The sequence below is a fragment of the Physeter macrocephalus genome, chromosome 20 (genome assembly GCF_002837175.3).
Source record: "Physeter macrocephalus isolate SW-GA chromosome 20, ASM283717v5, whole genome shotgun sequence".
NCBI lineage: Eukaryota > Metazoa > Chordata > Mammalia > Artiodactyla > Physeteridae > Physeter > Physeter macrocephalus.
Genome location: NC_041233.1, coordinates 74,919,927 through 74,947,146, shown reverse-complemented (window position 1 = coordinate 74,947,146; position 27,220 = coordinate 74,919,927). Strand labels below are relative to the sequence as shown.

Here is a 27,220-nt window from a genome sequence, read left to right as displayed (position 1 = left end):
TTGAATTTGTCAAGTGTATTTTCTGCATCAGTTGATGTCATCATGTAATTTTTCTTCTCTGTAGTAGATTATATTGACGGTTTTTGAATACTGAATCAGCCTGGCATCCCTGGAATAAACCCAACTGCTAAATTCTGTTTGCCAACATTTTGGAAAGGATTTTTGCATGCATATTCATAAGGGATACTAGTTTGTAGTTTTCTTTTTTGTATTGCCTTTGTCTGTTTGGGTTCACTCCTTTTTTACTTTCTGAAAGAGATTGATAAAATTGGTGTTAATTCTTCTTTAATTGTTGGGTAAAGTTCTCCAGTGAAACCATCTGGGTCTGGGTATTTCTTTTTCAGGGATTAATCGCAAATTCAATTTCTTCACTAATTATAGGGTTATTTACATTATCTATTCCGTGTTGGGTAAGTTGTGGCCGTTTTGTGTTTTTTGTGGTTATTGTCTAAAAGTCTCCTTTCTTGCTAGGCTGTCCCTTTCCTTGTCCTTTGGTTAGATTGAGAAGGCTTTTCATGGTACTTTTATGTTTTTGGTCTGTATGTTGGTGTTTTAAGTTTCCAGCTTTTCCAGTATGCCATCTGGAATAAAAGGGCAATAAGAAAACACAGGGAGCTCACCACCGTGTCCTTCCTCGGGTCTCGAGAGACCCTACTGGGCTGTCACCTTCTCTCACCTTTCAGTGTCTTCTTATGTTTGTTTTATATATGATGCCAAGGGTTTTCAGTTGTACTTAGTGGGACAATAGGGAAAAGTAGGTCTGTTTCATCTTCCTGCAAGTGGAAGCCCTCTTGTCTTTTATTTAATTTTTTAAAAGTCCAAAGAACGATTTTTTACTAGTTAGGAATTGTTTAAACTATCACGTCTGTTTTAGCTGTGCGTTTCTGACTGTGTCTTGAAAAATATTAAGCATGTTACAGGTAGTTAAAGTGTGGTAAATGGATGATTGAGAAAAATCTGTAAATTTATTGCCTGGTAAAAATTGAACCTGATAAAATCTGATCCAAGTTTTATAAAGGGCTTTTTTTTTTTTATCACTCTACTATTACTTCCTATATTAACTTTCAGAGTGATTATAGCAACCAGTTTTAGGTTTAAAAATTCAGAAAAGAAAATCAAGTTTTAAAAGAGTAGATCTGTGACAATAAGCACAGTTCTGACAGATGAACTTGTAACCGAAAGTGGGATCCAGCTGCTCGCCGCTCAGAAGCCAATAAAGAGGCCAGGTTTGTGGAAAGGAAAGTTTGCTTTACTTTGGATGCTGTCAACAGGGGGTGGGGGAGGGCGGACGCCTGTCCAAAGGCCGACTCTATAGTCTATAGAAGCTCTTTGGACAAGAGCTTCTATAGCCAGAGGGAGGGGGCTGCACGCAGAAACAGCACAGCCAGCTCTGACGGTCGTCTTCAAATTGGTCATCGGTGGTCTGACCGGCGTCATCTCGATTGTTTTAGGTACAGTTAATCTTCAGTTCCAGGGTCGGTTTGTTTCCATTTCTTTGAGGCCGGTTCTCGGAATTGTGGCAGCTTATGTCGTGGCTACAGTCTGGTCACCATGTAGTTCACTTCTTCCACCTGGCGGGGGTTTCAGTACCTATAAGACAGCTCGCAGGATGTGGCTCAGAATATGATCTGTAGCCCTTGAGGAGGAACTAAAGGTCCTTGACTATGCTTAATGACTAAACTATAATATTTGGTCTCCTTTGACTGTTTTTCTTTGTTTCTGCAGTTTCTCACTTGTCTGATTAAACTTAATCTTTGGCTAAAATTTTTCCACAGACAAAAGGTAGGCTGAGGACATGGGGAGGCAAGGACCATAGTGTCCTGCTCCGTTTTAATACCACTGTGACAGTCCCTTACTCCTGAGGTTTTGACGTTCTTAAATGGACTTTTAAGGGACCATCAATTTCTCTCTCTTTTTCTCATCTGTTGTTAATATATTTGCTTTTTAGTCTCCAGAGATTCACTTTATCGTATAACAAATGAAATTAAATAGAAATCTGCTATCTTCTAATACAAAAATAGTGAATCAAAACATTATTGTACTAAGATATAAGATGACAACTGAGGTTTGTTTTCTCTGTGCTTGTTTGCACTATTATTTTAAGGCACACCTGAGTGTCACTCTCTCCATTCTGAAGCTTTAAAGGGAGCAGAAGTGAAAAATGGCCATATGAATGTGGCTGTATAGGATTTTTACTGCTACATCCTTGTGGGGTTTTTTGTTTGTTTTTTTAAAGTAATCCTCTGTCCTGAGCACTATTTTTAAAGCCAAGTGGCAAGAAATTGTTAATGCACCCTTATATTCATACACTGATTTTTTTTAAGGTGTCATCTATGTCTGACTGTATGATGAGGGAATTCTGCATCATTATCTGTAGGCCCCACTTCCAGATACTGATGATCCCACAGTGTATCCTGAGTATCAGAATTTCTTAAAGCTTCCCAAGCGATTCTAATGTGCAACCAAGGTTGAGAACCACTGCACTAGAATTTAGCTTACTGTATTTAATATGTGTTTTCTTTGAGAGTCTGCAATTTCCCCTATTGTTAATATCTTAAATTTTTCTTACTTTTTTTATTAATAGACTTTTTTTTAAAAGCAGTTTTAGGTCTACAGAAAAATTGAGTCTAAAGTACAGAGTTCCTGTATGCTCTCCAATCCCCCACTCCCAGTTTCCCCTATTATTAACATCTTGCATTAGTATGATACATTGTTATAAATGATAAGCCAACATTGATCCATTATTATTAACAAAAGTGCATAGTTTACATTAGGGTTCAGTCTTTGTGGTGTACATTTTATGGATTTTGACGAATGTATAACAACATGTGTCTACCATTACGTTATTTTACAGAATTGTTTCATTGCCCTAAAAATCCCCTGTGCTCCCTCATTCATCTATCCCTCCCCTCCCAATCCCTTTGCAACCACTGATCACTTTACTGTCTCCATGGTTTTGCTTTTTCCAGGTTGTCATATAGTAGTAGAATCATATACAGTCTGTAGCCTTTTCAGATTGGCTTCTTTCACTTAGTAATATGCATTTAACTTTCCTCCATGTCTTGTCTTTTCTTGATAATTCATTCCTTTCATCACTGAATGATAGTCCATTGTATGGACGTACCACAATTTGTTTATCCATTCACCTACTGAAGGAAATCTTGGCACACATTTGCTTCCACATTTTGCAGTTAATGAACAAAGCTGCTATAAACATTTATTTGCCGGTTTTTGTGTAGATATAAGTTTTCAGCTCCTTTGGTCAAATACCAGGAAGCACAATTGCTGGATTATATGGTATAAGTATGTTTACCCATTCCTTTTTAATGGTTGCATACTGTGATATGTATTATTGATAATACCCCCCCCCCATTGATGGACATTTAAGTTTTAAATTTTTTAATTTAAATTACAAATAATGCTACAACAGAGTTTATACGTCTTTTTGCACACATACTGATATTTATGTAGAATGGACTCCTAGGAGTAGGATTGCTCTGACCAAGATAATGTGAATTTGCCCTTGGCCACACGTAGTATTTACTATCAAGTCTCCTGAGGAAAAATTTTGGCTGGACCTGAGGATTTGGAGGTCAGACTTAAAAATGGTAATTGAATCCACGGACATGGATGAAATTTCCGAGGGAGAAAATGTAGAGCAAGAAGAAAGAACAACCTAGAACAGAACACTTACTCCCAACATTTAACAGTCAAGTAAAGAATTGCCCTGGTGGTAAGAGAATAACCAGGATAAATGGTGTCAGGAAAGTGGAAGGCAGAGTGGATTTCAAAGAGGAGGAAGTGGTCCTCTGAGTTTATACTTTGCTGAGGGTGGTAAAGACTGCAATGTTTTTTTCATGTTCAATGTCAGGGGGACCCTTTGACCTTAGTGAATTGAATGAAGGTGATTGGACCAAGATACACATTGAAATAACCTGTGGAGTGAGTGGGGCGGTGAGGAAATGGCCGTTAGTAGAAATGCTCTTTAAAGGAGAGAAAGAGTAAGGTAACTGGAAGAAAAGGTAGGGGTCACAGAGAGTTTTATTTGTGCCAGATAGCAGAGTCTTCAGCTTTTGTGAAAGTTAGTGGAAAAGAACTAGTAGAGAGAAAAATTCCAGAAAGTTGCAAAAAGCAAAACTTGAATTTGCCACTTGCCGGCAGCTATTTTATACAGCATTTACACTGTATTAGGTATTATAAATAATCTAGAGGTGATTCGAAGTATACAGGAGGATTGCATAGGTTGTGTGCCAATACTACAACATTTTATGTAAGGAATATGAGCATCCTCAGATTTTGGTATCTGCTGGGGGTCCTGGAACCAATCCCCCATGGATACTGAGGGATGACTCAGTATGCAGATTGAGCTGAGACCAAGAATGAGGAAGAGGACAGGTTTCTGGATTGAGACCTTTGGCAAAGAAAAGTGAATTTGTGTTTGCCCCTATGGTAAATACTGTAATTTCAAATTTTATTTTATGAGGATTTGAAAATTTCCCCAGGAAATTTTCAGAAGTCTTTGCTGCTTGAAGGTACTTTTAGAAGTCTCTAGCTTAATTCCCTTGGAAGGAATCAAAATCAACCCAATGCCAGATTCACTCTTTGGAAATTAGTATTATAGCTAACTTTTGTTGTATTTGGGAATTTGACTTTGTGACCAGCAACCTCATTACCATTATGGTAATACCTTTCATGAGCTATCAGATATGGTGGAATTTAAAGGTATTGATTTAGAAAAAGCTAATTTGTCAAACCAAGTGAACATCATTGATCCTAAAATGAACTGATTCAATGTATTTGATAACTAAAAAAAATTATTAGCTTTTCATGTATTGACTTACAGTATTACCTTTTGCTTTTCCCTCTTTTCAGAACTCTACTTAAGATTTTTATTCTTATCTTGATAGCTAAATTTACAGATACTCGGAAGCTGGTAAGGATCTCCAACTTGCCAGAAGAAAAGAAACAATATGAAAATACCTCAGTAGGCTGGAGTGATGCGAATATGTCAGAACAAAATTTAACAATTGAAAAAAGTACAAATGTAAGGCTTGGGTTCCAAACACACGCACACAAATAGGAGGGATTATGATGGGACGCTGAAGACCATAGTTTAGCATTTGTTAATTTTTTTATTTGAAATAATTTCAAATTTACAGAAAAATTGTAAAACTGATACAAAGAACTTCTTCATATTCTTCACCCAGATTCCCCAGTTGTTAATGTATTTCCACATTTGCTTTATCATTTCGTCCCTTTTGTTCTATATTTTTTTCTCAACCATTTGAGGGTAAGTTGTAGATACATTGAGCCATTATCCTTAAATATTTCAATGTGTATTGCCTGAAAACTAGAACACTTTTGTACATAATCAGAGTACAGCCATCAAAGCCAGGAAGGTAGCATTGATATATTACTACCATCTAATCCACGGACCCTATTCAGATGCCACAGATTTTTCCAGTGATGTCCTTTATAACACAAAACCACACACACATACTTACAAACCTACTTTCCTTTTACCTTCTTTTCTTTCTGATCCATAGTTCAGGTGGGGATCATGTGTTGCATTTATCGTCATGTCTCTTTAGCCCCCTTTTCCCTGGACCAGTTCCTTAGTGCACTCTAGTTTTTTCATTACCTTGACATTTTTGAAGAATACAGTCCAGTTACTTTGTTGAATATCCCTTAATTTGTGTTCATCAAATATTTCTTCATAACTAGATTCAGGTTATGTAGTTTTGGCAAGAATACCCTGGAAGTGACGCTGAGTTCTCACCGCGACATCTCAGGAGGGGCACGCGCTGTCAGTTCATCTGACTGCTGGGGACTTGACGTTGTATCACTTCGTAAAGTGAGATATGCAGGTGTCACTGCTGTAAAGTTAATAAGTATTTTGTATATGTTAGTAAGTAAATATTTTGTAGGGAGATACTTTGGGACAATGTAAATACCTTTATCAAACATATCTATTAATTTTTACTTTCATTGATGATTCTTATTTGGATCATTTATTTCTGAGATAGCTGGCAAATGATTTTTCTCATCCAGTCATTACTTCTGCTTTTCTTAGTTGGTATTCTACTACAAGAAAGAGCCATCCCTTCTCCCTGTTTGCTTGTTTATGTCAGTGTGGACTCATGAAATCCTAACATTTTGGTCTATGTATTATATAATCGATTACTCTCATTATTTGTTTTGAATGCTCAGATTGTCTCAGACTTGGCCAGCAGGGACCTTTTCAAGGTGACTCCTGTATTCTTTGGACGCATCTCCAACATTTTTTGCGCATTTACTTTCTGGCACAAAATATTCCAGGCTCATCTTGTTCTTTCCCTGACCCAGCTCTGCATTCAGGCACTTCTCCAAGGAGCTCTAGTTCCTTTTTGTGGAGAGTAATATTTAGCAAACAAGATCTGGGCAATAAGTATGCTCATTGCTACTGGGGTGTCATTGCCTCCAAGCCCTCTCAACAGACAGATCTAGGAAATACACTCACGCACTTATATCTACTTGTGTATTTGTATGTCGATATAGTGTATAAACACCATGAGTTTTCACCTGTACCTCCAATTCTGATCCAACACAGCAGAACTTGTTCTAGTCTTCTCCCTTTCTAGCCCTTCTCTGACCGAGAAATCCAGCTCCCATTTTTCTCAGTATATTTATTTATACGATCAGTTCCTTTGTATGTGAATAATCTCTTGACCACATAAGCCAGGAAGGGCCTAGGCGGCTCTGGACTTGCAGACTGCCTCTTTGGCCCCAGCCCCTACACACACCAGCAGCTGCACAAACCAGCTTCCTTTGTCTTTGAGAAACTCTGTAATGGTATGTTTTACGTGTTTCAATTTACATTTATTATATTGTTACAAGTTTTTAAGTGTAGCCTTTATTAGGGTAAACATTAGTGGTGAAAAAGGAAGTATTTAAGAGTGTATTTAAGGATCAAAACACATAGAGTAGAAATTTGAAAGAATACAACCCTTATTCATCATCAGGAGGGGTTTCCTATTAGCATTTTACTTAGGTAACCAGTAACCAGTATCTAAGTAGAGTCCTCACGGCAGTGAGCTGAGGCAGGAGGTAAAGTTGGTGTGATTTTTGTACGCTGTAGACTATGAGTCTGGTGGCATTACCCTGTTTTCCTCTGGTGACCTTTTTACAGGGCTTTGATGCCATAACGTCAGAACTAATCTGGAGTTCTTTCTGGTAAGAATCATCTTGATGAATTAGTTTTATGTTATGATTTCTGGGAGTCAAGAGGTTTTTAAAATTACCATCATATCACGAGTTTGACAACATTATGTAGTTTTTTCCCTTTAAAAAGATATTTCCACCAGGACAGTTAGGCAAGAAAATGAAATAAAAGGCATGCATATTGGAAAGGAAGACATAAAACCATCTTTATTTGCAGGTGACATGGTCTTGTATATAGAGAATCCTAAAGACTGTACTAAAAAACTATCAGAACTAATAAATGAGTTCAGCAAGGTTACTGGATAAAAGATCAACACACAGACTCAGTTTTATTTCTGTATACTTGCAATAAACCACCTAAAAATGAAATTAAGTAAACAGTTTTATTTATAATAACATCAAAAAGAATAGAATTGTTAGGAACAAATTTAACAGAGCAGTGAAAATTTTATATTCTGTAAAATACAAAATATTGTTGAAAGAAATTACAGAAGACCTAAATAAATGGGAGGAAAAATTTGTTCATGGATCAGAAGACTTAATATTGTTAAGTCTTCAAATTGACCTACAGATTAAATGCAATCCCTATTAAAATAACAGCTGGCTTCTTTGTAGAAATTGATTGTTGATCCTAAAAGTCACATGAAAATTAAAGGAACCCAGAATAGCCAAAACAATTCTGAAAAAGAAGAATAGAGTTAAAGACTGTGTGATTCTGGCATATAGGTAGACATATGTATTTGTGGACTAGAGTTGGGAGTCCAGTAAGAAACTCATATCTATGGTCAGTTGATTTTCAAAAATGATACCTAGACAGTTGAGTGGACGAAAGAATAATCTTTTCAACAAATGGTCCTGGGTCAACTGGATATCCACAAATTTAACAGAGCAGTGAAAATTTTATATTCTGTAAAATACAAAATATTGTTGAAAGAAATTACAGAAGACCTAAATAAATGGGGGGAAAAATTCCATGTTCATGGATCAGAAGACTTAATATTGTTAAGTCTTCAAATTGACCTACAGATTAAATGCAATCCCTATTAAAATAACAGCTGGCTTCTTTGTAGAAATTGATTGTTGATCCTAAAAGTCACATGAAAATTAAAGGAACCCAGAATAGCCAAAACAATTCTGAAAAAGAAGAATAGAGTTAAAGACTGTGTGATTCTGGCATATAGGTAGACATATGTATTTGTGGACTAGAGTTGGGAGTCCAGTAAGAAACTCATACCTATGGTCAATTGATTTTCAAAAATGATACCTAGACAGTTGAGTGGACGAAAGAATAATCGTTTCAACAAATGGTCCTGGGTCAACTGGATATCCACATGCAAAAGAACGAAATTGATTCCCTGTTTCACATTATATACAAAAATTAACTCAAAATGGATTGGATCCAAATGTAAGTGCTAAAACCATAAAACCCTTAGGGAACAAAAGTAGGAGTAAATCTTCATGACCATGGATTTGGTGATGGTTCTTAAATATGACACCAAAAGCACAAGCAACAAAAGAAAAAAATAATAAATTCGACTTCATCAAAATTAAAAACTTCTATACTTCCAAAGACATCATCAGCAAAGTAAAAAGGCAGGTCATAGAATGGGAGGGGGTATTTGCAAATCATATATCTGATAAGGATCTAATACTCAGAATATATAAACAACTCATATAGCTCAATAAAAAGCCCATTTTAAAAAAGGACAAATGATTTGAATAGAAAGAGGATATATGAATGACCAGTAAGAACATGAAAAGAAACGTAACATCATTAGCTTTGACCCAGTGCAAATCAAAGTCACAATAAGATGCCACGTCATACCCACTAGGATGGCTACAATAGGAAAAGCAGATAAAAACAGGTGTTGATGAGGATGTGAAGAAATTGGAACTTTCATACACTGCTGGTAGGAATGTAAAATGGTTCAGCCGCTTTGGAAAACGTCTGGTAGTTCTTCAGTAGGTTCAACACAGAGTTATCATAGGACCCAGCAATTTCACTTCTAGGTATATATCCAAGAGAAATGAAAACACACAGAAACTTGTACACAAATGTCCATAACAGCATTATTTATAGTAGTTTAAGAGTAAATAACCCATATGTCCATCAACTGCTTAATGGATAAATAAAAATTGATACAGTAGTTCCCCCTTAACCCTCAGGGGATGTGTTCTAAGACCTCCAGTGGATGCCTGAAACCATGGATATACTGAACCGTGTATACTATGTTTTTTCCTATATACATACCTATGATAAAGTTTAATTTGCAAATTAGGCACAGTAAGAGAATATCCGAATTGCCAACATCACTACCCTTGCACTTGGAGCCATTATTAAGTGAAGTAAGGGTTGCTTGAACACAAGCACTGTGATACTATGACAGTTGACTTGATAACCAAGCTGGCTACCAAATGACTAACAGGTGGGATACACTGGACGAAGGGGATGATCCGAGGGACGGGGTGGGGTGGTGCGAGACTTCATCACACTACTCAAAAGAGTACACACTTTAAAACTTACGAATTATTTCTGGAATTTTCCATTTAATATTTTCGGACTGTGGTTAACCACGGTAATTGAAACCGCGGAAAGCAAAACTGCGGGTAAGACGGGGGGAACTACTGTGTATCCCGACAATAGTATGTGATTTGGCAATAAAAAGGAGTGAAGTGCTGATGCCTGCTGTAATGTGGATGAGCCTCGAAAGCGTTGTGCTAAATAAGTCAGTCACAGAAGAGCACATATTGTCTGATTCTGTAGAGAGATTGGTATTGCTTAGGGCTAAGGAAGTTGGGGACGGTGGGGAGTGACCACTAATAGGTATGGGGTTTCTTTCTGGGTTGCTGAAAACGCTCTAAAATTGATTGTTGTGATGGTTACACACCTCTGTGACTACACTAAAAACCATAGATTCGTACACTCTAAATGGGTGAATTGTATGGTGTGAGAATTGTTGCTGTAAAGCTGTTGCATATTCTTTCACAAATAAGCTAAGTTTAGATTTGTTTTCTTAGTTTTCATTTTTACCAAAAAAATATTCTGAGTGAAATGACTAGCCCACGGTATTCCTTACAGAATATGAAGATGTGTAATTCTCCCTGAGGGATTCCCAAATCGCTTTTTGAGTCTCCCACCAAATGGGCTTGAAGACTTCACTGATTGAGCTCAGTTAATTTCTGTCAAAACTGCTGTGTATTCCCTTGCCTTGCCCTTTGCTGTCCCATACTAAAAAGCTTCCTCTCAATTCTCTCCACCTTCCCCATACACTCCCCCATGGCAATTAAAACATTTGTTAACACCTCTTGTCACTTTACAGTGTTCTAAATCATGTTTGGCTTTGAACTTGCCAGAGTTGAGTTTGGTTTCATAGTTGGGTTCCATCATGTATTTATTTGTTCAAATTTTCAAATTCCATTATATCCACGTTTTGCCCAATGATATTTAGCTTCGTTAATGTTACCGAGTCTACCATTTATACAGCTATCTTTATGAGAAACTGTATGTAACAAGTATGTAACTTGTTTTTATGTTTATGTTTTCATGTTCTTGCAACGCTGTAACAATAAATAATGAAGTTAAGAAAACAGACTGTTTGATCAGTTTCTGGAAAGCCTAGAAGTTATAAAGTCTCTTTAAGAATAATGAATGAGTTAAATCCCTGTAAGAAGGAGAGGTAAAGCTTTGATCTCTAGGTTTTTTCCTTTGAAAGCGCCTGTGATGTACAGTTCACCTCCTGTGAATAAAAAGCTGGGGGAAATCAAGCAGTTGCTGCCCACCAGAGTTTTCCTTGAAGATTAAAACATCACAGAGTTGACAGCATATTTGTATCACTAGTGATCAAATGCTCATCTCAGAAAAGGGTTTGCAGGATTGCCTTTGGTTTTTATTTTATGAAATTAAATTGTGATACGTTAGAGAAAGGAAAGATGGAAGAAGTTCTTGTTGGCAGACATTTTTAAGACATCTCAAAATGAGCTGGCAGTTTCCCTTAGATGAGATGACAAATGGCCTTTAATCTCAAAATGGCTTTATTTTTCTAGTATCTTCAAGATCCCCTCAAGAAGAGGCCTATTGTGCTGTATCGGGTTAGCTATGTAGCTTTCTTGTCTACAAACGCTGATAACATGTATCAGGCAAGCAACACACATGATTACAGGAGGGTTTTGTGAGGATATTTGCTTTTTTTTTTAACTTTAGTAAATAAATCAAGTAATTTTCAGTGTTTTAAGTGTCTGGTAGAATTTTTCTTGTTCAGGTTTTAAATTTAAATTTTAATACTAATTATATAGATTGTGCTAAGAATCAGAATCTGCCTTCCTTGCAGATGAAACTAATGGTTATAAAACTGCAGACTGCTAATCCCAGAAAACACAATTGTAGTTTGTATAATGATAGTCAGTGGTTTCTGAAGTTAATACAATACCCATTGAAATTCAGGGTAATCGATTTGATTTTTTAGATTGATACTTTGGCACCTTTGGGTAGGCAGAATTCTAAGTTTACATTCCAAATTTGAGCTGCAATTTAAGTGTTTTTAAGTAGGGAAAGATATGCTTGATTGCTACTTTTTATCTCTGTGATGTTTCAGTGCCTTTTTTTTTTTTTTACAGTCAAAGTGTGATAATGGGAAAATTTAAGAATTGGGGGCAATTAAGAAAACTAATTTGTATTTCAATAAATTTATTACAAGTTTCAATTAAGTCTCAGTATTTCTGGTGAAATGGTGATAGAATGTCAGGAACACAGCATTTGGAATATTAAACAAACAACAGCAGTAACAGTAACTACAATGCCATGAACTTCCGGAATATTTGAGCACTGAGACCAAATATATTTGCATCTCCAATGACTTGGATATATTAACATTGAAGGGAATGAGGAGAGGATTTTACAATTCATTATTACCACTTTTTGTGGTAATTATATGTGGTGTTAAAAAATCAACAGCTGGTTGATATCTACTTTTTGAGTATATTAAGCATTTGACTACTTTAATCCAGAACAAAGGCCTCAAAAGTATTTAGAGTAAAAAGAACTATTGAACTTGATTGATTTCTTTGCTGTAAGGTTCTCTAAAAATGCTGTAAATTAATTTAGAAGTTTTATGAAACTTAATTAGATATATAAGTTAAACAACAGATTCAGCAGCATCGCAAGTCAGTGTGTGTTTCAGTGGTTGAATCTTAAAGCTTTTCCTGTAACCTTAATAAATAGAAATGAAATGTATTTTTTGACAAATGAAACAATACAAAATTTCCTACTCTCTAAGAGGAGTGCACTCTAAAATAGTTGATGTAAATTATACATAATGGTGGGTTTTTCCTAATCTTCTGTTTTCATTTTTATATGTCATACTAGAAAAGAATAAAAATTAGAGGGTGGCATTTCATTCTAGATAAAATAAGATAATGGCATACCAAATCTTAAGTTTTTATTTGTTAAGAGTGTTCCATTCATTTGAATTTTAAAGGATGTCTGTCCTAAAATATTTTAGGATAAAGGTTTAAACTGTGAAACATCATTCTGTGTAGTTAAATATAAACATGCTTTAAAATGCCATTTTAAAAAGTGAGGGTTTTAGATTTAGCGAGTTTTGTGCAATTTTGCCACTGTCCTTGCTTCTCTCCTTTGCTCTACTTACTGATCTTTACTAGTTTTCTATTTGCATTAGTTTCTAAGCATAATTGAATCTAACCTTTTCCTACTGGTAGCATTTATAGCCAGGTGATGGAGATTTCTGTGTTGCAATCCATGTGCTTTAAACTGTCTGAAACTGACAGCAGGAACCAGGTCCCCCCCTGCCTTAGCTTTGCTTGTCATTTACCCTGGTAAGGGAGGTGGTAACCTAGTAAATGTTAAATATTTAGTTGTTTTAAAGTATGTGGATTTTCTGCTTCAGTTGGATAAAGTAATTTGTAAGAAACAACACATATTTTGAAGTCCAACCAGGTACACCAAAGCCACTTCAGGTATTTACAACAGAGAACATTTAATTCGTGGAATTGGTGATATCAGGCAGTGGTATTGCTGAGAGCCAGGAGCACAGAGATGTGACCCAGAGAGTAGCAACCGCAGGAAACCACTGCCACCCCTGGGCTGAAGAGAAAGGGGGCTCAGGGTCCAGGGAGGGCAACCAATAGAAGCTGGGTAGTTCTAGGCAAAGGGAACAGTTAGAGATAAGTACTGTTAACAGGTGAATGTATGTTTGTCCAGGTCTTTTTCTATGCATATACTAGGCTTTTAACACTGAACCTATTTTTTTTTCACTTGGCAATCTATTTTCCTTTGTTTTTTTAATAGCTGTATAACATTTTACTGTATGGATATACCTTAACATGTTTATTAACCAGTTCTCCATTCATGGACATTTATGTTGCTTCCAGTTTTTTAGCATTACAGAGAGTATTGCTGTAAATATCCTTACACATATATATAGACACTGGTGTGTGTGTTTTTCTAGGACAGTGGTTCTCAATCCACCTTTTAGGCTTAAGAAAATACTGATGCTCAGGTTCCATTGAGACAAGTTTTAAAATCAGGATCCTCTGGGAATAGGATCCAGGCTTTGGTGTTCTTTTAAAAACTCTTCAGATGATTCTCATATTTAGTCAGCTGTGGGATGATTCTGAGAACTGGTCTCGCTGAGTCAATGATTTAAAAAAAAGAAAAACATTTTAGTAGGTGCTGTTAACATTGTTTTCTGTATTAGTTAGGATTAAGAGCAACTGCCAATAATAGAAACCTAAAATAATTTGTCTTAAGGTAGTTTTTTTCTGTTTTATGTAGAATTCTAGACAGAGGCAGTCCAGGGCTGGAATGGCCGTTTTGTTCCACAGAGTTCTCAGGTACCCAGGTTCCTTCTAGCTTTTGTTTTTGCTGAACCCAGAGGAAGCTGCAAGACAGAGGTTAGAGCTCCTACTGTGATATTCATGCTCTAAGCAGCAGAATGAAGGAAGGGCTAAAAAATGAAGGAGGCAAAGACCCTGGGCCAGCTGTCCTACAGAACCCTTTACTTGGATCCTGTTGGCCAGAACTCGGTCACAGGACCACACCCGGCTGCAAGGAAGGCTGGGAAACAGTATGCCCTGCTAAAAAACCGGGAGTTCTTCTATATGGAAGAAGAGGAGAACCAATAGTGGCCGTCTCCGTGAAAGCTGCAAGCATCTGCCCTCCTGCCCGCACAGCACGAGTGCCCATCGCCCCAACCCGGCCAGTTCAAGTCAGCCCAAACTGCTGAGTCAGCAGAAAGCCTCGCTGCAGGGATGGAAACTTCACACAGTGTATGTTGGCTCTGGGAGAGGCAAAATAAATTTAAATCAGACTCAGGAAAGATGCTGGAGAGCTGTAAACTTTATCATGTATGAGAAAATAATAAGGACATTGAAGGCCATTTGAAAAATTGCATACAATTCCTTGTCTCTCCCTGATGTTTCAGCTCTCTCAGTGGAGGGAATTTGCTGTCTTCGAGCAAGGCATTTGTTATTTACTAACATACTCAAGTCAGTCTTAATACCACACACCGTCATTTGAACATACTGCTCAGAGAGGACATCTTAATACATAATACATAATCTTTATACTTCAGTTAAACATTCTTGATTTAGGAAATGAAAAGTGGTCTGATAGGTGCTGTTTTTAATCCCTATTTTTTGTTACTGCAGTGGATGAAGGTCGCAGTAAGGAGCCTGACCGCCTGCAGGTGTTTTACAGGAAGGTCACGATGCCTTACGGTGTGTATAAGAAGCAGCAGAGAGACCCGAGCGAGGAGGCCGCCGTGCTGCAGTACGCGAGCCTGGTGGGGCAGACGTGCTCCGAGCGGATGCTGCTCTTCAGAAACTGAATCAGCTCATTCGCCTCTCTGCCCGGGCACCCCTGCCAGCGTTGTGCTGCTGATGTGTGCCACAGTGCAGGTTCATTCCCCGGGGGAAGCTCCGTCACCATCCGCGGATTAGACTTTTTCATTTTGATGGCTATATAGCTTTTCTAAAATATCTTGTGGCAATGTATTTGTGAGAATCTCATGGTTAATATAAAGATTTTTAACATATGTTATGACCGAGACTCATAATTGGGGTTTATCATTTCGGAAGTCTGTTTTATGAACAAGAGACGGTAAACTTCTCCTGTTAATATTAAAACAGACTGTTTCCTCAGAGCCATTTAAAACATTAGTTTATGCTGAAAGACCTTAGGTGTGGGGAAGAAGTGGGAATTCTGTGTCATCACTTAGAAAATGTCTTCTCAAGGCAACAAAACTGAGCTGTTACTCAGTGTTCAATATTACGTTACTGCCGAATGTTATATTATGCAGTTTAATAGAAAACTTGAAAAAAAGGAAATAGTACAAACTTCCAAAAAAGGATGTTTGTTGTGTTAACATCGGATGTCTCTTTGCCCAGGACAGCCCTATTCGTGTCTGCGGTCTTGGCACAGTTACTTTTCCCAGAATAATTATCACTCGTGTTCCCTTTTACTCTCCAAAATATCCCAGTTTGGACAGTAAAACATGTGATTACCGTAGCTATATATTATATTGTCGAAACTGGGATACTTTGCGTTATTTCTCAAAATCTAAGAAGCGCGGTTTTTTTTTAGAAGGTTGTTGGCTCCTGCCTTGACCTAATAAGCCCCATCAAAGGTAAATATAGACTGATTTTTATTTCCTTAGAACTCAGGACACTTGTTTTTGGTTATTGATTAAAAATTAGTTTCTATCTGACCACTTTTACGGCTGTGCTACGCATTTCATTTAAGTGAAGTAGGAATCATCTTGACCTCTGTTCAGGGCAGGAGGCGAAACCACCCGGTTCTTGCCCTTTGATTTGGGGGCCAGAGAGGAGAACACCACACTTACTAGTCTGCAGCAGAGGCGGGTCCTTCTTTCCCTCTCCCTTCTCTTAGTTGGTCCTTCACTCATTCAGCAGATGTCCCTTGTCCCCCACCTTCAAGGTGTCGGGCACTGTGCCGGGAGGTGGGAGGGGGCCAGGCGAGTCGAGCTGTGCTGGAGGTGGGGAGGGACAGAGGAGGCTTACTTTCCTGTGCTCTTTCTCAGCTGACCACCGCCTGCTGCCACCTGCTTGGCCACTGAGTCCTTTTCATTTCTCATTTTGCCCATTTTTTCATTTTCTGTTGATTGATCTTTTAAAAAACCGTGTTATAAAACTTAGTGGCTTGAATCCCACTACCGATTTTTAAACTTTTCTCTTAAATTCACTGAGTTTAGGTATAAAACATTAGAAAATAATTTCAGGTAGCTAGAATAAAAGGAAGGATCATAAAACAATGGTTTTAAAAATCAGATGTCTAGAAGTTCAACATCCAAATAAATTGTATTTATTCATTCAGAGAGAGAGAGAGTGTGTGTGTATGGGTGTAGCACCTGCCATGAGCAGGTACTTAGCTAACTGGGCATAGAGTAGTGATGGCATGGATTTTGCATCCTCCGGAATTTTGTCCTTCAAAATAGTCTCCCGAGAGCATTTGATAGACTCTTATTTAGAACTGCCTTCAGAATCTGTAGAACATATAAAAAATATTTCCCTCTAAAGTGAAGATAGCTTAATTTTTTAATGATTTATGAAAAGGATACTTTAAGCAGCTAAACATTAAGAAGAGCATAAATAAGAAAGTAAGAATGACCTGAAATCCTACTGAGTTGAAAGAAATTTCAAAATAGGACTTCAGAAGCGTTGTGAGTAATCTCAGTATTATTAAAATAAGTAGGGTAGGTCCATACCTGGTACCCTTGGCATTGGAATGTCCAGGTTGATGTCATCAGGTGCATTACACCAACTTTCGTCTTAGTGTGTAGAATGGAGTTCATTAAGATCACAACTCAAGTATCAGATGAAGAGAAAGCTTGAATCTTACTTCTTACCACAACTCTGGTGTTTTCCTGCAGAGTTCAGTTTAGGATTCCTTCAGAGGGAAAGGATTAAGCCCCCTATCTGGAACCGTGGTGCTCTCCCTGTGCGTGGCTTTCTAGGTTGGCTCCATTGAAGCTCCAGAGAGAGGTGGGCAAGAAGATTCTTCTCGGTTGCTATTTTCGTGTGTTGTTTTTCTGAGAGTAGACAGTGTGTTGATCCTAATGAACAAAGTGTCTTCAAAAGACAGTTATTTGTTCTTTTGAGCCCTGCTGAGTGAATGTTGAGAGTGGGCTAGAAAAGGACAGTCAAGGAAAGTGACTTGGCTCGGTCAGGTGACGAGCAGTCTAGCTGAGAAATCTGATTTTACATTAATGGCTTTCATCTAAAGAAGGATGCATGAGAACCTTTCAAAGATAGTTTATATCTTTTCAAGGCTGGACGCTTTGCATTTACAACCTTAGTGCTGTAGTCCCTTTCTGATTTCAGATAGATTTATACCTGCCTCCCTGTCTTGGGAGCAAAAAGGTAATAGAGATTCCCCATGCTGTCATCTTTATTTAAATTATTTCAGTTCTGTGAGATTTTTGTTATCTTATTTTTTTTTTTAAATGTAATCTGAGCACTTTCTTTATATTCTGAAAGATAGAGGCTATTACCAGATGAATATATTATTCATTTGATTAAAATTATTTAGATAAGAACTTATTACTGTTTATGTGTGCTTTCAGATAGCTTATTCTAATTTTTATCCATTTTGCAAAATATCAGTTGTGTATGATTTCTTATGTTTTGGAATTTATTATGTAAATGAATCTTTTCAGATTTCTGGACAGTATATGGTTTCATTTGGTAAGCTTTATATTATCTCAGTGGAATAAAGATGAGAAAGATGATGATCAGCTACTTAAGATGTGTCTACTGTTGCTCATTTTAAAGAAGGAAATGAAGTGGAAACAATTGGGAAATGTTTGAATTAGGCTAGTTACTCAAATGTGGATCATCTTCCAAAAGAAGACCAGTGACTGTAAGACAAAACATGTTTGATTTTTGCATGTGATATTTTTTGCTCTTGTATATGCTTTTTGAACAGTTCATTTGATAAAGCTTGAATGGAAAGAATAAAACTCCCTGTCTGCAGCGGCTATTGGTGGTCATTACTTAAAGGCCGACGTGTTCATCTTTCGAATTCTTGGCACATTTCACCTGCAGTGAGTATGCAGGAAGCCGACCGAGGTCGCCACTGGCTACGCGAATGACAAGTGTTTAATTTGCAGTCCTTGGAATCCCAGATCACTTAGTGACCGAAATCAAAGCATGATGGATTCCTTTCTCAGGAACAAATAAAAGTAAAGTATTACCTTTGGGTAAAGGAATGTCTGTTCCCTAATTTTTCACAAGATAAATTAGGGAACAGACATTCTTTTACCCAGAGGGACTCGAAATAATATTTGAGTAGCAAACTCAAGTATAAATTTCTCTTAAAAAGTTTAGTTTTCAGAGAAATTTTCATAAATACCTCGCAAAGCAAAGTGTGCTTTCATCCTTCGCAAGAGTCCACAGCATATTTCTAGAATACATTTTACAGTGTTTTGTCTTTTTACAGTTAAGGGGATCCTGGTGGGTTTATGATCAAATGAATCCTGTTTCCCAAGTGATTTGAATATTACTTATAAATCCCACTGATATTTTTTCCAGAATGGAAATAGCTTTATTATTTTTCTTATTTGAAATGGATATAGTGTTCACCAGAAGACATTTAGACAGTATAGAAAAGTATACCAGAGAAAATAAAAATCGCTTACAATCCTATCACTAACTATTACTACTGTCATTCACATTTTGGTGTATGTCCTTTCAAACTTTTTTCTACTTACATTTATGTATATGTTTTATTTTGAAATAAATGTGAAATTGTGCCATGTATGTTGTTTCATAATTTTTTCATCTATTTATTTTTTTGAACATCTTAATTTACTGTGAAAATGAAAATAGATTGGAAGGATAATCATTTAAATAGCTGTATAATATTCCACTGCGTCTATACTCTTTTGAGACAGGAGGTTTAAGACTTTAGTCCCATCTTATGGATGACAGGAGTTGTAATTGATCGGCATTAATTGTTTTCCTCAGTTCTTTGTAACACTTGGCAACATTGTTCTTATTCCTCATTGCCTGATTCCCTTTGCCTTTCACTGGACAATAGGAATTTTCTCCTTACTTGAAGTTTCAGAAAATGTGTGGCTTTTAAAACTTAGTGCCCCTCCTCTCGTTGTCCCTCAACTAAATATTTTCTGGGAGACCCACACTATTGTTTTTACAGTTTGCACACCTCTAAAATTTCCAGTTAGAAAATGTCTTATTTAAAAGCTTAAAGTTATTTAAAACCATTTAAGGTTCTGATTCATTGATTCTTTGTAGAACAGAGGTCTTTAAAATGCGTACCTGGAAAGGGTGGATAACCATACCACTATTTTTAATTTAGCTCAGTTTTTTACGTTTAAAAGTATGTTGGCTGTTTAAGAGTTAATTCTAAGTAAAACTGCATTTTTCATATCCAGTTAGTGTCAAGTTGGTGTCTTCAATCCAGTCCTATCCAGAAAATATTTTCCAATTAACTGTTGCAATTCGACCAAAAATTAAAGTTGCTGAATATGTTTTGCATGCCAAGCTTTTATTCTTTCAGACCTCCAAAGCAGCTTGCGGATTTGTATAGCTTGGTTTCCTCGTCACATCTCTTCACCTGCAATATGAAGAAGCAATTCCAAATAGAAGTGCTGTTTTTTTTTTTAAAAAAACAAAACAAAACAAAAAACCCCAAGCACAGCACATCTTAATGTTATGTGGCACTTGTGATTTTTAATAGTTAATTACCTGTTAATATCGCACTCTAAATGTTTCAGCCACCTTGGAGGCAGAGAAAGATATCCCTCGCTTGTCTGGCAGGTGTAAAGCAGACTGTTAGCAACGACCACAAATGTCTTCATTTCTTTCATCGTTACAATTTTATTGAAGTCAGTATGCAGAAAGTGGTTTTAAAACACTTATTTATCATTTATACGTTGCCAGCTAGAGCGATTATACCAGAATGGTATAAATATTGTACTCCCAACTTGCATGACTCAACTCTGTGATTTTGGATCACACTTTCCCCTGAACCTTAATTTTTCATGCTTTTGTCAGTCTCTGCCAGGGTCTTAAAATCATTTAACATAGGCCTTTTTTTTTTTTAATTAGCATTAAATGAGAACTCATGAATACTTCATGAAGTCCAATTCATCACTTTGTTAATTCAGAATTCAGTGAGTCTGAATAGCATCTCTCAACTAATGGAGCTTTTTGATCATGAAACAAGAAAGACAGCATTTTAGGTTTGTGGATTCAGTGCTTAAGGCTCTTGGCTCTGTTGTATGTGGACAGTTGTATGCATTTTTCCAGCTCATTTTAAAATATTGAGAGATGGCCAGATTGTAATTTGGAAGCTAACCGTTACTGATGTTATTTTATTGACCATTAAAGCAAAGATTGTATGTGTGTACGTGTGTGTGTGTGTATATGTATATATTTATGTACGTATATTGGGTCGGCCAGAAAGTTCGGGTTTTTCCGTAATACATACACACACATACAGTGAGAGAGAGTGTACTTAATTAAAGCATGTGCTGGTGATAGTATGATTTATTCTCAGTTTTCATTCAAAGGGTCAATTTGATAAAGGGTTTGGATATATAAGACTGTTGTAGGGACTTCCCTGGTGGTCCGGTGGTTAACACTTCGCCTTCCAATGCAGGGGGTGCGGGTTCGATCCCTGGTCGGGGAGCTAAGATCCCACATGCCTCGGGGCCAAAAAACCAAAACATAAAACAGAAGCAATATTGTAACAGATTCAGTAAAGACTTTAAAAATCGTCCACATCAAAAACATCTTAAAAAAAAAAAAGACTGTTGTAGAAGTCATACAAACTGATAAAGCTGCTCTGTCCAGTAACAGCCTGTAGCCACGTGTCTATTAATTAAAATTAAAATTTAGTCCCTCAGCCTCACTAGCCACATTTCAAATGCCCAGCAGCCACATGTGGCCCCAGCTGTCGTATTACTTTCCTGGGGCTTCTGTAACAGGTTACCACAACCTGGATGTCTTAAAACAACAAGAATTTATTTTCATGCAGTTTTGTAAGCTGAAAAGTCCCAAATCAAGGTTTGGCAGGACCATGCTCCCTCTGATGGATCCAGGGAGAACCTTCCCTTGCCCCTTCCAGCAATCCTGGGTGTTTTGGGCTGGCAGCTGCGTCCCAGTTTCTGCTTTGGTGTTCACGTGGTCCTCTTCCCTCTGTGTCTGTTTCTCTGTGTCTTCTCATCTTTTAGGACTCAGTCATATTGGATTTAGGGCCCACCCTAACCCAGTATGACCCCATCTTAATACATCTGCAAAGACCCTAACTCCAAATAAGGTCACGTTCACAGGCACTGCGGTTAGGACTTGAACATATCTTTTGGGTGGGAGGACACAATTCAACCCAGAGGAGCTGCCATGTTGGACAGTGCAGATACAGACCCCTTCATCACTGTAGCAAGTTCTATTGGACAGTGCTGCAGTAAAGCGATGTTTAAAACTATGTCATGATTTGATAATTTTTTAAGGTTTCTCTATGGCAAAATACCATGGAACTACTACAGCAAAACGTTTGGGGCAACTTATTTTGACACTTTCTGGTTTCTCTTAATTTCCATTGTGCAATCTATTCCATCTTTGATTTACGTTCATCTGTGCATATGTATGAATTTGTGGTGTCTCATCACCCTGGGGCTGTGTCAGTTTCCTAAGTTACCTGCCATGTCATGATTTAAACTATGTACAGAGAGAGTGTTTCTTTAAGAACAATTTGAATGGAAGATTAATTTAGAAATATACAGGATTCCTGCTATTTTATTATTTCCATTTTTATATTGCATCTTTCTCATTGTTCTAGTTACATGTTAATTTTGATCAAATAGAAAAAATTTATAAGTTTGTCAAAGTCTGAGTCTATAGCGAGAAAAGGATCTAAATGCATCCCCCAAAAGCAGTCTACCAAAAAATTATGCAGTGACTAACTTGGCAAAAGGAAAGCGGGAAAAATAAATGCTCATCACATCATCTCTCTTACACTGTTTAATCTACAGCTGGTGGTTACCTCACGTGCGTAAGTGGACTCAGAAGACAGATTAGATTGATTTACAGCTCTGCTTTTTAAAGATTTTTTTTTATTCCTTTATTATTATATATTTAAGGGTAATTTTGATTACTGGTTTTTTCCCTAGTACAGCCCACTTCTAGCCAAAACTGTGTGCCAGTGTTCTCAACATACATGAAGCTCTTTAGGAATTGCAGTAGAGACATGTTACTTGGATACGGAGAAGTTAGTTTGGAGGCACGTCACCGAAACTGCTTGCAGACCCCCGTGAACAGAGCTGGCAGTGGTGGGAGATCAAAGGAGCCTCCGAGTTTGGTCACTGGCCCCTGGGAGCTCCACACAGTGTGAGGGATGATGTCTACAGAAATGAAGAATTACTGTCTCTAGTCTCCCTGGTTTTCTGCCTATTGTTGAGAGCCACCGTGATTTACCTAATACTATTCCATACGCTGATTTATTAAGAAGGCCAGAAAAACATCCGTGCGTGGCCAGGCTGCATCTACGACAGCTGGTGGTTCGTGCTTGAGGTCATTAACATATCTGATAATGTCACCAAAGATTCTGTTGGGAAAGTTTGGAAGTAAAGGAACCAAGTCTAGAGAAAAAAAATCTGGAGAACAGTTTGAGCTTATTATAACAAGTGCTTTATTCATTTCTGTTAGCCTTTACTGCCTCCGTTAAGCTATGGAAACTGTTACATGTCAGCATTATCGGTGAGTGATGATGAGTCGTGGGCCTTGCTTATCTGCAGGTTGCTTATCTAGCCACTTCCCATCTGGAACATACACGGAGAATCAAAATGTAAGGTTTAAAAAAAAAGGAAAGAAACAAACTTGCCTCTTAGCAGCTAAAATGGGCTTGAATCCAGGTGCTAAAGTTCATGCCTTACTCATAGGAAAGCCACTTGGGCCATGTGGTATAAGGAGAAGAAAATTTTGGTGCTAAAGTAAAAGGGTAAAGCAATTTGGAAATGACGTGTGAATGGAAGGAGGCACGTCATCTTGTTGTATGTGCGGCCGACATTCAGCACAGCCCCCACGGACAAGGGAGACTGGACTTGAGGAAGGAAGGTGGAGCAGGGGTGGGGAGGTGCTGATATCAGACCTAGAGCAACCTTCCGACCACAGTCCACTAGCGACTGGATCCTTTTATAAGCCTTAATAGTTAAAAAAAAAAAAAAATAGTGCAGGGAACCTGGACTCTACAAGCAAGCCGGCTCCAGTCCCAGGATCACTTACTAATTGTGTGACCTTGGGCAAAGCCCTAAGGTCAGCCGAGCTCAGCCTCCTCGTCAGGAGCGTGAATTGGGGCCTGTGTAGAAGCCTGAGCACACTGCCTCTCTGGCCCGCTGTTCTTCAGCCCATCACACGTTGCCCAAAGCAGATGTCACCAAAAAGAAAGGTAATAGAAATAGTTTTAACAAAATGTTAAAAAAAAAGAAAGAGTGAACCCTCCTAATCCAAGGCAGAAAACCCTAAACGTGTCAACAGACCCTGGGCACACAGAGTTTCAGACCCGTGGTAGTTGACATTGGTAATGGCAGTGCTGAATTTGTCAAGGAAATGGTTAAAAGACATTCATTATACTCTAATAGAGGAACATGTAGAATCCATTTAAAATACTTCTATTCAGAATTGTTTTAAAGCAATAAAAAACGATTCTATTACCGGGTAAATTACAGTTATCTGCCAAATTCACAATATTGGAACAGGTCTTCAAGACCGTGGCATTAGAATCCATTTAAAACGCCTGCTCAAGGGATGCTCTAATGTTAGGAGAGTGAAAACTTTCTAATGGCTGCCTTTCTCTAATAGAATGTGGATCAACAATTATTCATAGGAACCCACGGAGAGAGCCTCACTCCAGTGGCGCCGCTATTCAAGATTTCCTTGGTATAATGGGAGAATAAAATGGGTTTTGAGGCCTGGTACAATTATGCGCATTTTTGTTTGTTTTGTTAGAGACAAAACTAAACAACAGGATATCTGGAAAGCCAGCAGCATTTCGTGGGCTCCGTTGATCGCTCCACACAGCGGGCTGCCATATCCAGTTACAGTCTAACTGATAATGACCGGGCTGTTTCCATCTCGCCCCCAGCCGCTCCTGCTTTTCTTCCTCCTTCTCCTGCATGATTCTATGCATGAAGGCAAATTTGGGAGGAGGCATTACACCTTAAAATTAGCTTTGCACAGAGCCACAGGTTAGCCGAAGAACGGGAAATCAAAAGCACATTTTTTAGGATGGAAAAGTGGTGACATTGTGTAGGACCGTGGAATGCTGCCTGAGGGGGGAATAGTGAGATGAGACTCAGAAATCGATTTGTTAGCTTTTACCCCCCCAAAAGTATTTCTATATTAATGGTGATTTTTCTCCAGCCTAATTAAGAGCGGATTCTGCTGTGTGCGGAGCCGGGTGCCCAGCCCCTGGGCCGGCACGGTTTGACACGCAGGCCAGCCGAGCTGTTTCCTGGGCTTTGTCAGAAACGCTCTGCTCGCAGGTCACGTTCTAGCAACCGCTCCGAGAGCCCCAGTGGAAGCAGGGTCAGCATCTCCGCGTCTCAATGGCCGAATCTCCCATCCAACCGGGAGGTGGGCAGAGCACCCGCTCGCACTTATCAGAGGATGCTGGCGGTGGTCCCACCCCAACTCGCCAACCTCAGGCAGGAAGTGAGCTGTGTTGGGGAAGGTCTGAAGTGTCTAAGGGTCTGAAACGTCTGTGTTCTTATTTAGAGTGCTGTTTGCACGGTTGACACTGAGCACCAAGTGGAGAAATCGGTCCCCTGTCCTTTCTGCCCTTTTTCTGTTAAGTTTTCCAAAAGCCGCCAGGGGGCAGAAAGAAACTTCCTTGCCTTTTCTTTTTTCTTTCTTTTTTTTTCCCTTCTGATTATACATGGAAAGGTGAACTTTTTTTTTGGTCCACCGTTTTTGATATAAATTATACTTCCCATATCTGTGATTTTTTTTTTTTTTCAGATTTGGGATGTCTTTGAATTGTTCCTTCTGCAACTAAGGCGATCGTGAGGGGGGAAACTGCATATACACAGCATTTTACATCGGTTAATGATGTAGTTACACGACCCCCAGGCCTGACGCAGTATCCTATTCTCTCCTGTGTTATCCTCCGTGTTTCCAGCCTCATGGGGCTCGTGCAGGCCCTCAGTACCTCTTATCTGCATTACTGCAAAAGCCTTTCAGCCAGTCTCCGCCTGGCTTCCTCCAGTCAGTTAAACTGCCCCACGCAGCGCCCATCTGACCCAGCCCTCCTGGTCCCACGTCAGACAACGCCTCATTCCCTGCCGGCTGAAGCGTAAGCTGCCCCACCTGTGTGCCCCGACTTCTCAACCTTCCCTCCTGCATCCCCCTTCCATCGGCTCCAGTTCCAGCTCTTTTCTTCCGGTGCCCTGATCGCTGGGTCTGCTCCCTCACCAGTCACGGCCAACCCCTTCCAGCGACATACATGCAGATCTTCAAGGTCCAGATCAGGCGCTACCCCCTCATGAGCACCTTGTCTGCAATGGCTGAATTCCGTCTTCATTTAGCAATTATTTCTTCAGGCTCGAGAAAGCCAACACAACTGGGGCCCTAGGAATGATGCACGTGGCTCTCGGTAGAGGCAGCAAAAGACTGGCCTCGTTGGGGAAACCTCCCCGGAGAACGTGTGCTGGTGTCATGGGGCTGCTGAGACCCAGCCTCCAGGACGTCAGGCGGGGTCTGCTTCTCAGACTTAGTTTCCCAGCACAGGGTGGAAATGGGTAGGAAGCCCTCCCAAGAAGCAAGTCCAAGGTGGGCCATATGGAACTTTGCAGACTCTTAACACATATGAACAGTGAGAGAAAGGAATGCACAGAGGACCCTGTGAACAACTGGGGGTTGACGTGCCTCAGCAGGGAAGGGCACGTGAGGGCACGTTTGGCTGTTGGCAGAATGGTTGCTTTGTGTAATGAATTCCTGGCCTGATGGGCATGTCTGGGGGCAGGCGTGTTTTGGTTTAGAGCTTTTGCACACCAAAAAAAAATACAGAATGCACAATATGAGCTGAAAATTCTTAAAGGAGATCAGTGTAATCCCTATTTAATTTGGTCTTTTCCTCTTAAATTCCCTCCGTATATGGGAAGACATTCTTGCAATGGGCACAAAGGCATTTTTACACGTGCGGAGCACTCTTCACCCTGGGAGAAGTCCTTGCACCTAATTGAGATGCTGAAAGGAGGAAAACCTTGCAGACAAAGCTCTGCAAGTACAGAAGAGAGTTCTCACCACCGTCCAGGTGGCATTTGTAATACATCTCCTTCTCTTCAGGGCCTCACTCGTCCACGGATTCCTCCGTGGCATTCGGGTAGGGGTGCTGAAATGCAGCTGAACGTGACTTGTGAAGATTTCATCGCTGTTTACTTTACTTGGTCTTAAATTCATGAACTCTTCCCAATTTTATGAGGTGCTGCTTTTCCTTGAAGCTCAGCAGGCCTTCAAGGACAGGCCCGACCATGTGAGGCGTGTTGCTCTAGGCATTTGGACCATGAGCTGCTCAAGAGACTCATGCACAGTGCCATTTGCAGGGAATCAGCACGTCTCCCACTAGCAGAACGTGCGCGTTACGCCTGGCTGGCCAGGAGAAGCGCTTCCAGGGCAGGCGGCCCAGCGCGTCCTGGACCTGCAAAGCAGCATCTCTCCTGGAGGCCCGGGGCTCTCAACCTGCTTGCTCCTGGAAAGCCCAGTGCAAAACCCACATCACATACCTATACTTCATTCGTTCACTTCTTAACGGATATATCCATCCAGCAACTACCTGAGCACCTGTTCTCTGCCAGGTGTTATGCTTTTGCCACTGAGTGAACAAGGCAGAGGGAGTTCCCGTCTTCCTGGAATTACAGTCTAGGGAGAGAGACAGATAACTTTCAGGTAAACAGACAAGATGGCTCTATTGTGCCCAGTCGTACAAAAGGCCACTTTAAATGGGGGTGGTCAGGGAAGGCCTTTTTGA

General features: G+C 39.1%; 1 protein-coding gene across 5 annotated transcripts in view; it reads left to right on the top strand.

Annotated features, from left to right (window-relative positions):
* Positions 1-27,220, top strand: part of FGFR2 (fibroblast growth factor receptor 2) — a 377,174-nt gene that overhangs the window by 142,380 nt on the left and 207,574 nt on the right. For 3 of the 5 annotated variants that reach the window (XM_024121204.3, XM_024121197.3, XM_024121198.3), the window contains exon 11: positions 14,866-15,145. The exons of the other annotated variants lie outside the window; for them this stretch is intronic. In XM_024121204.3, the coding sequence (XP_023976972.1) occupies positions 14,866-15,044 (179 nt within the window). In that variant the 3' untranslated portion in view covers positions 15,045-15,145. Of the gene's footprint in view, positions 1-14,865; positions 15,146-27,220 lie in introns of those variants that run through there. 5 annotated transcript variants of the gene reach the window in all.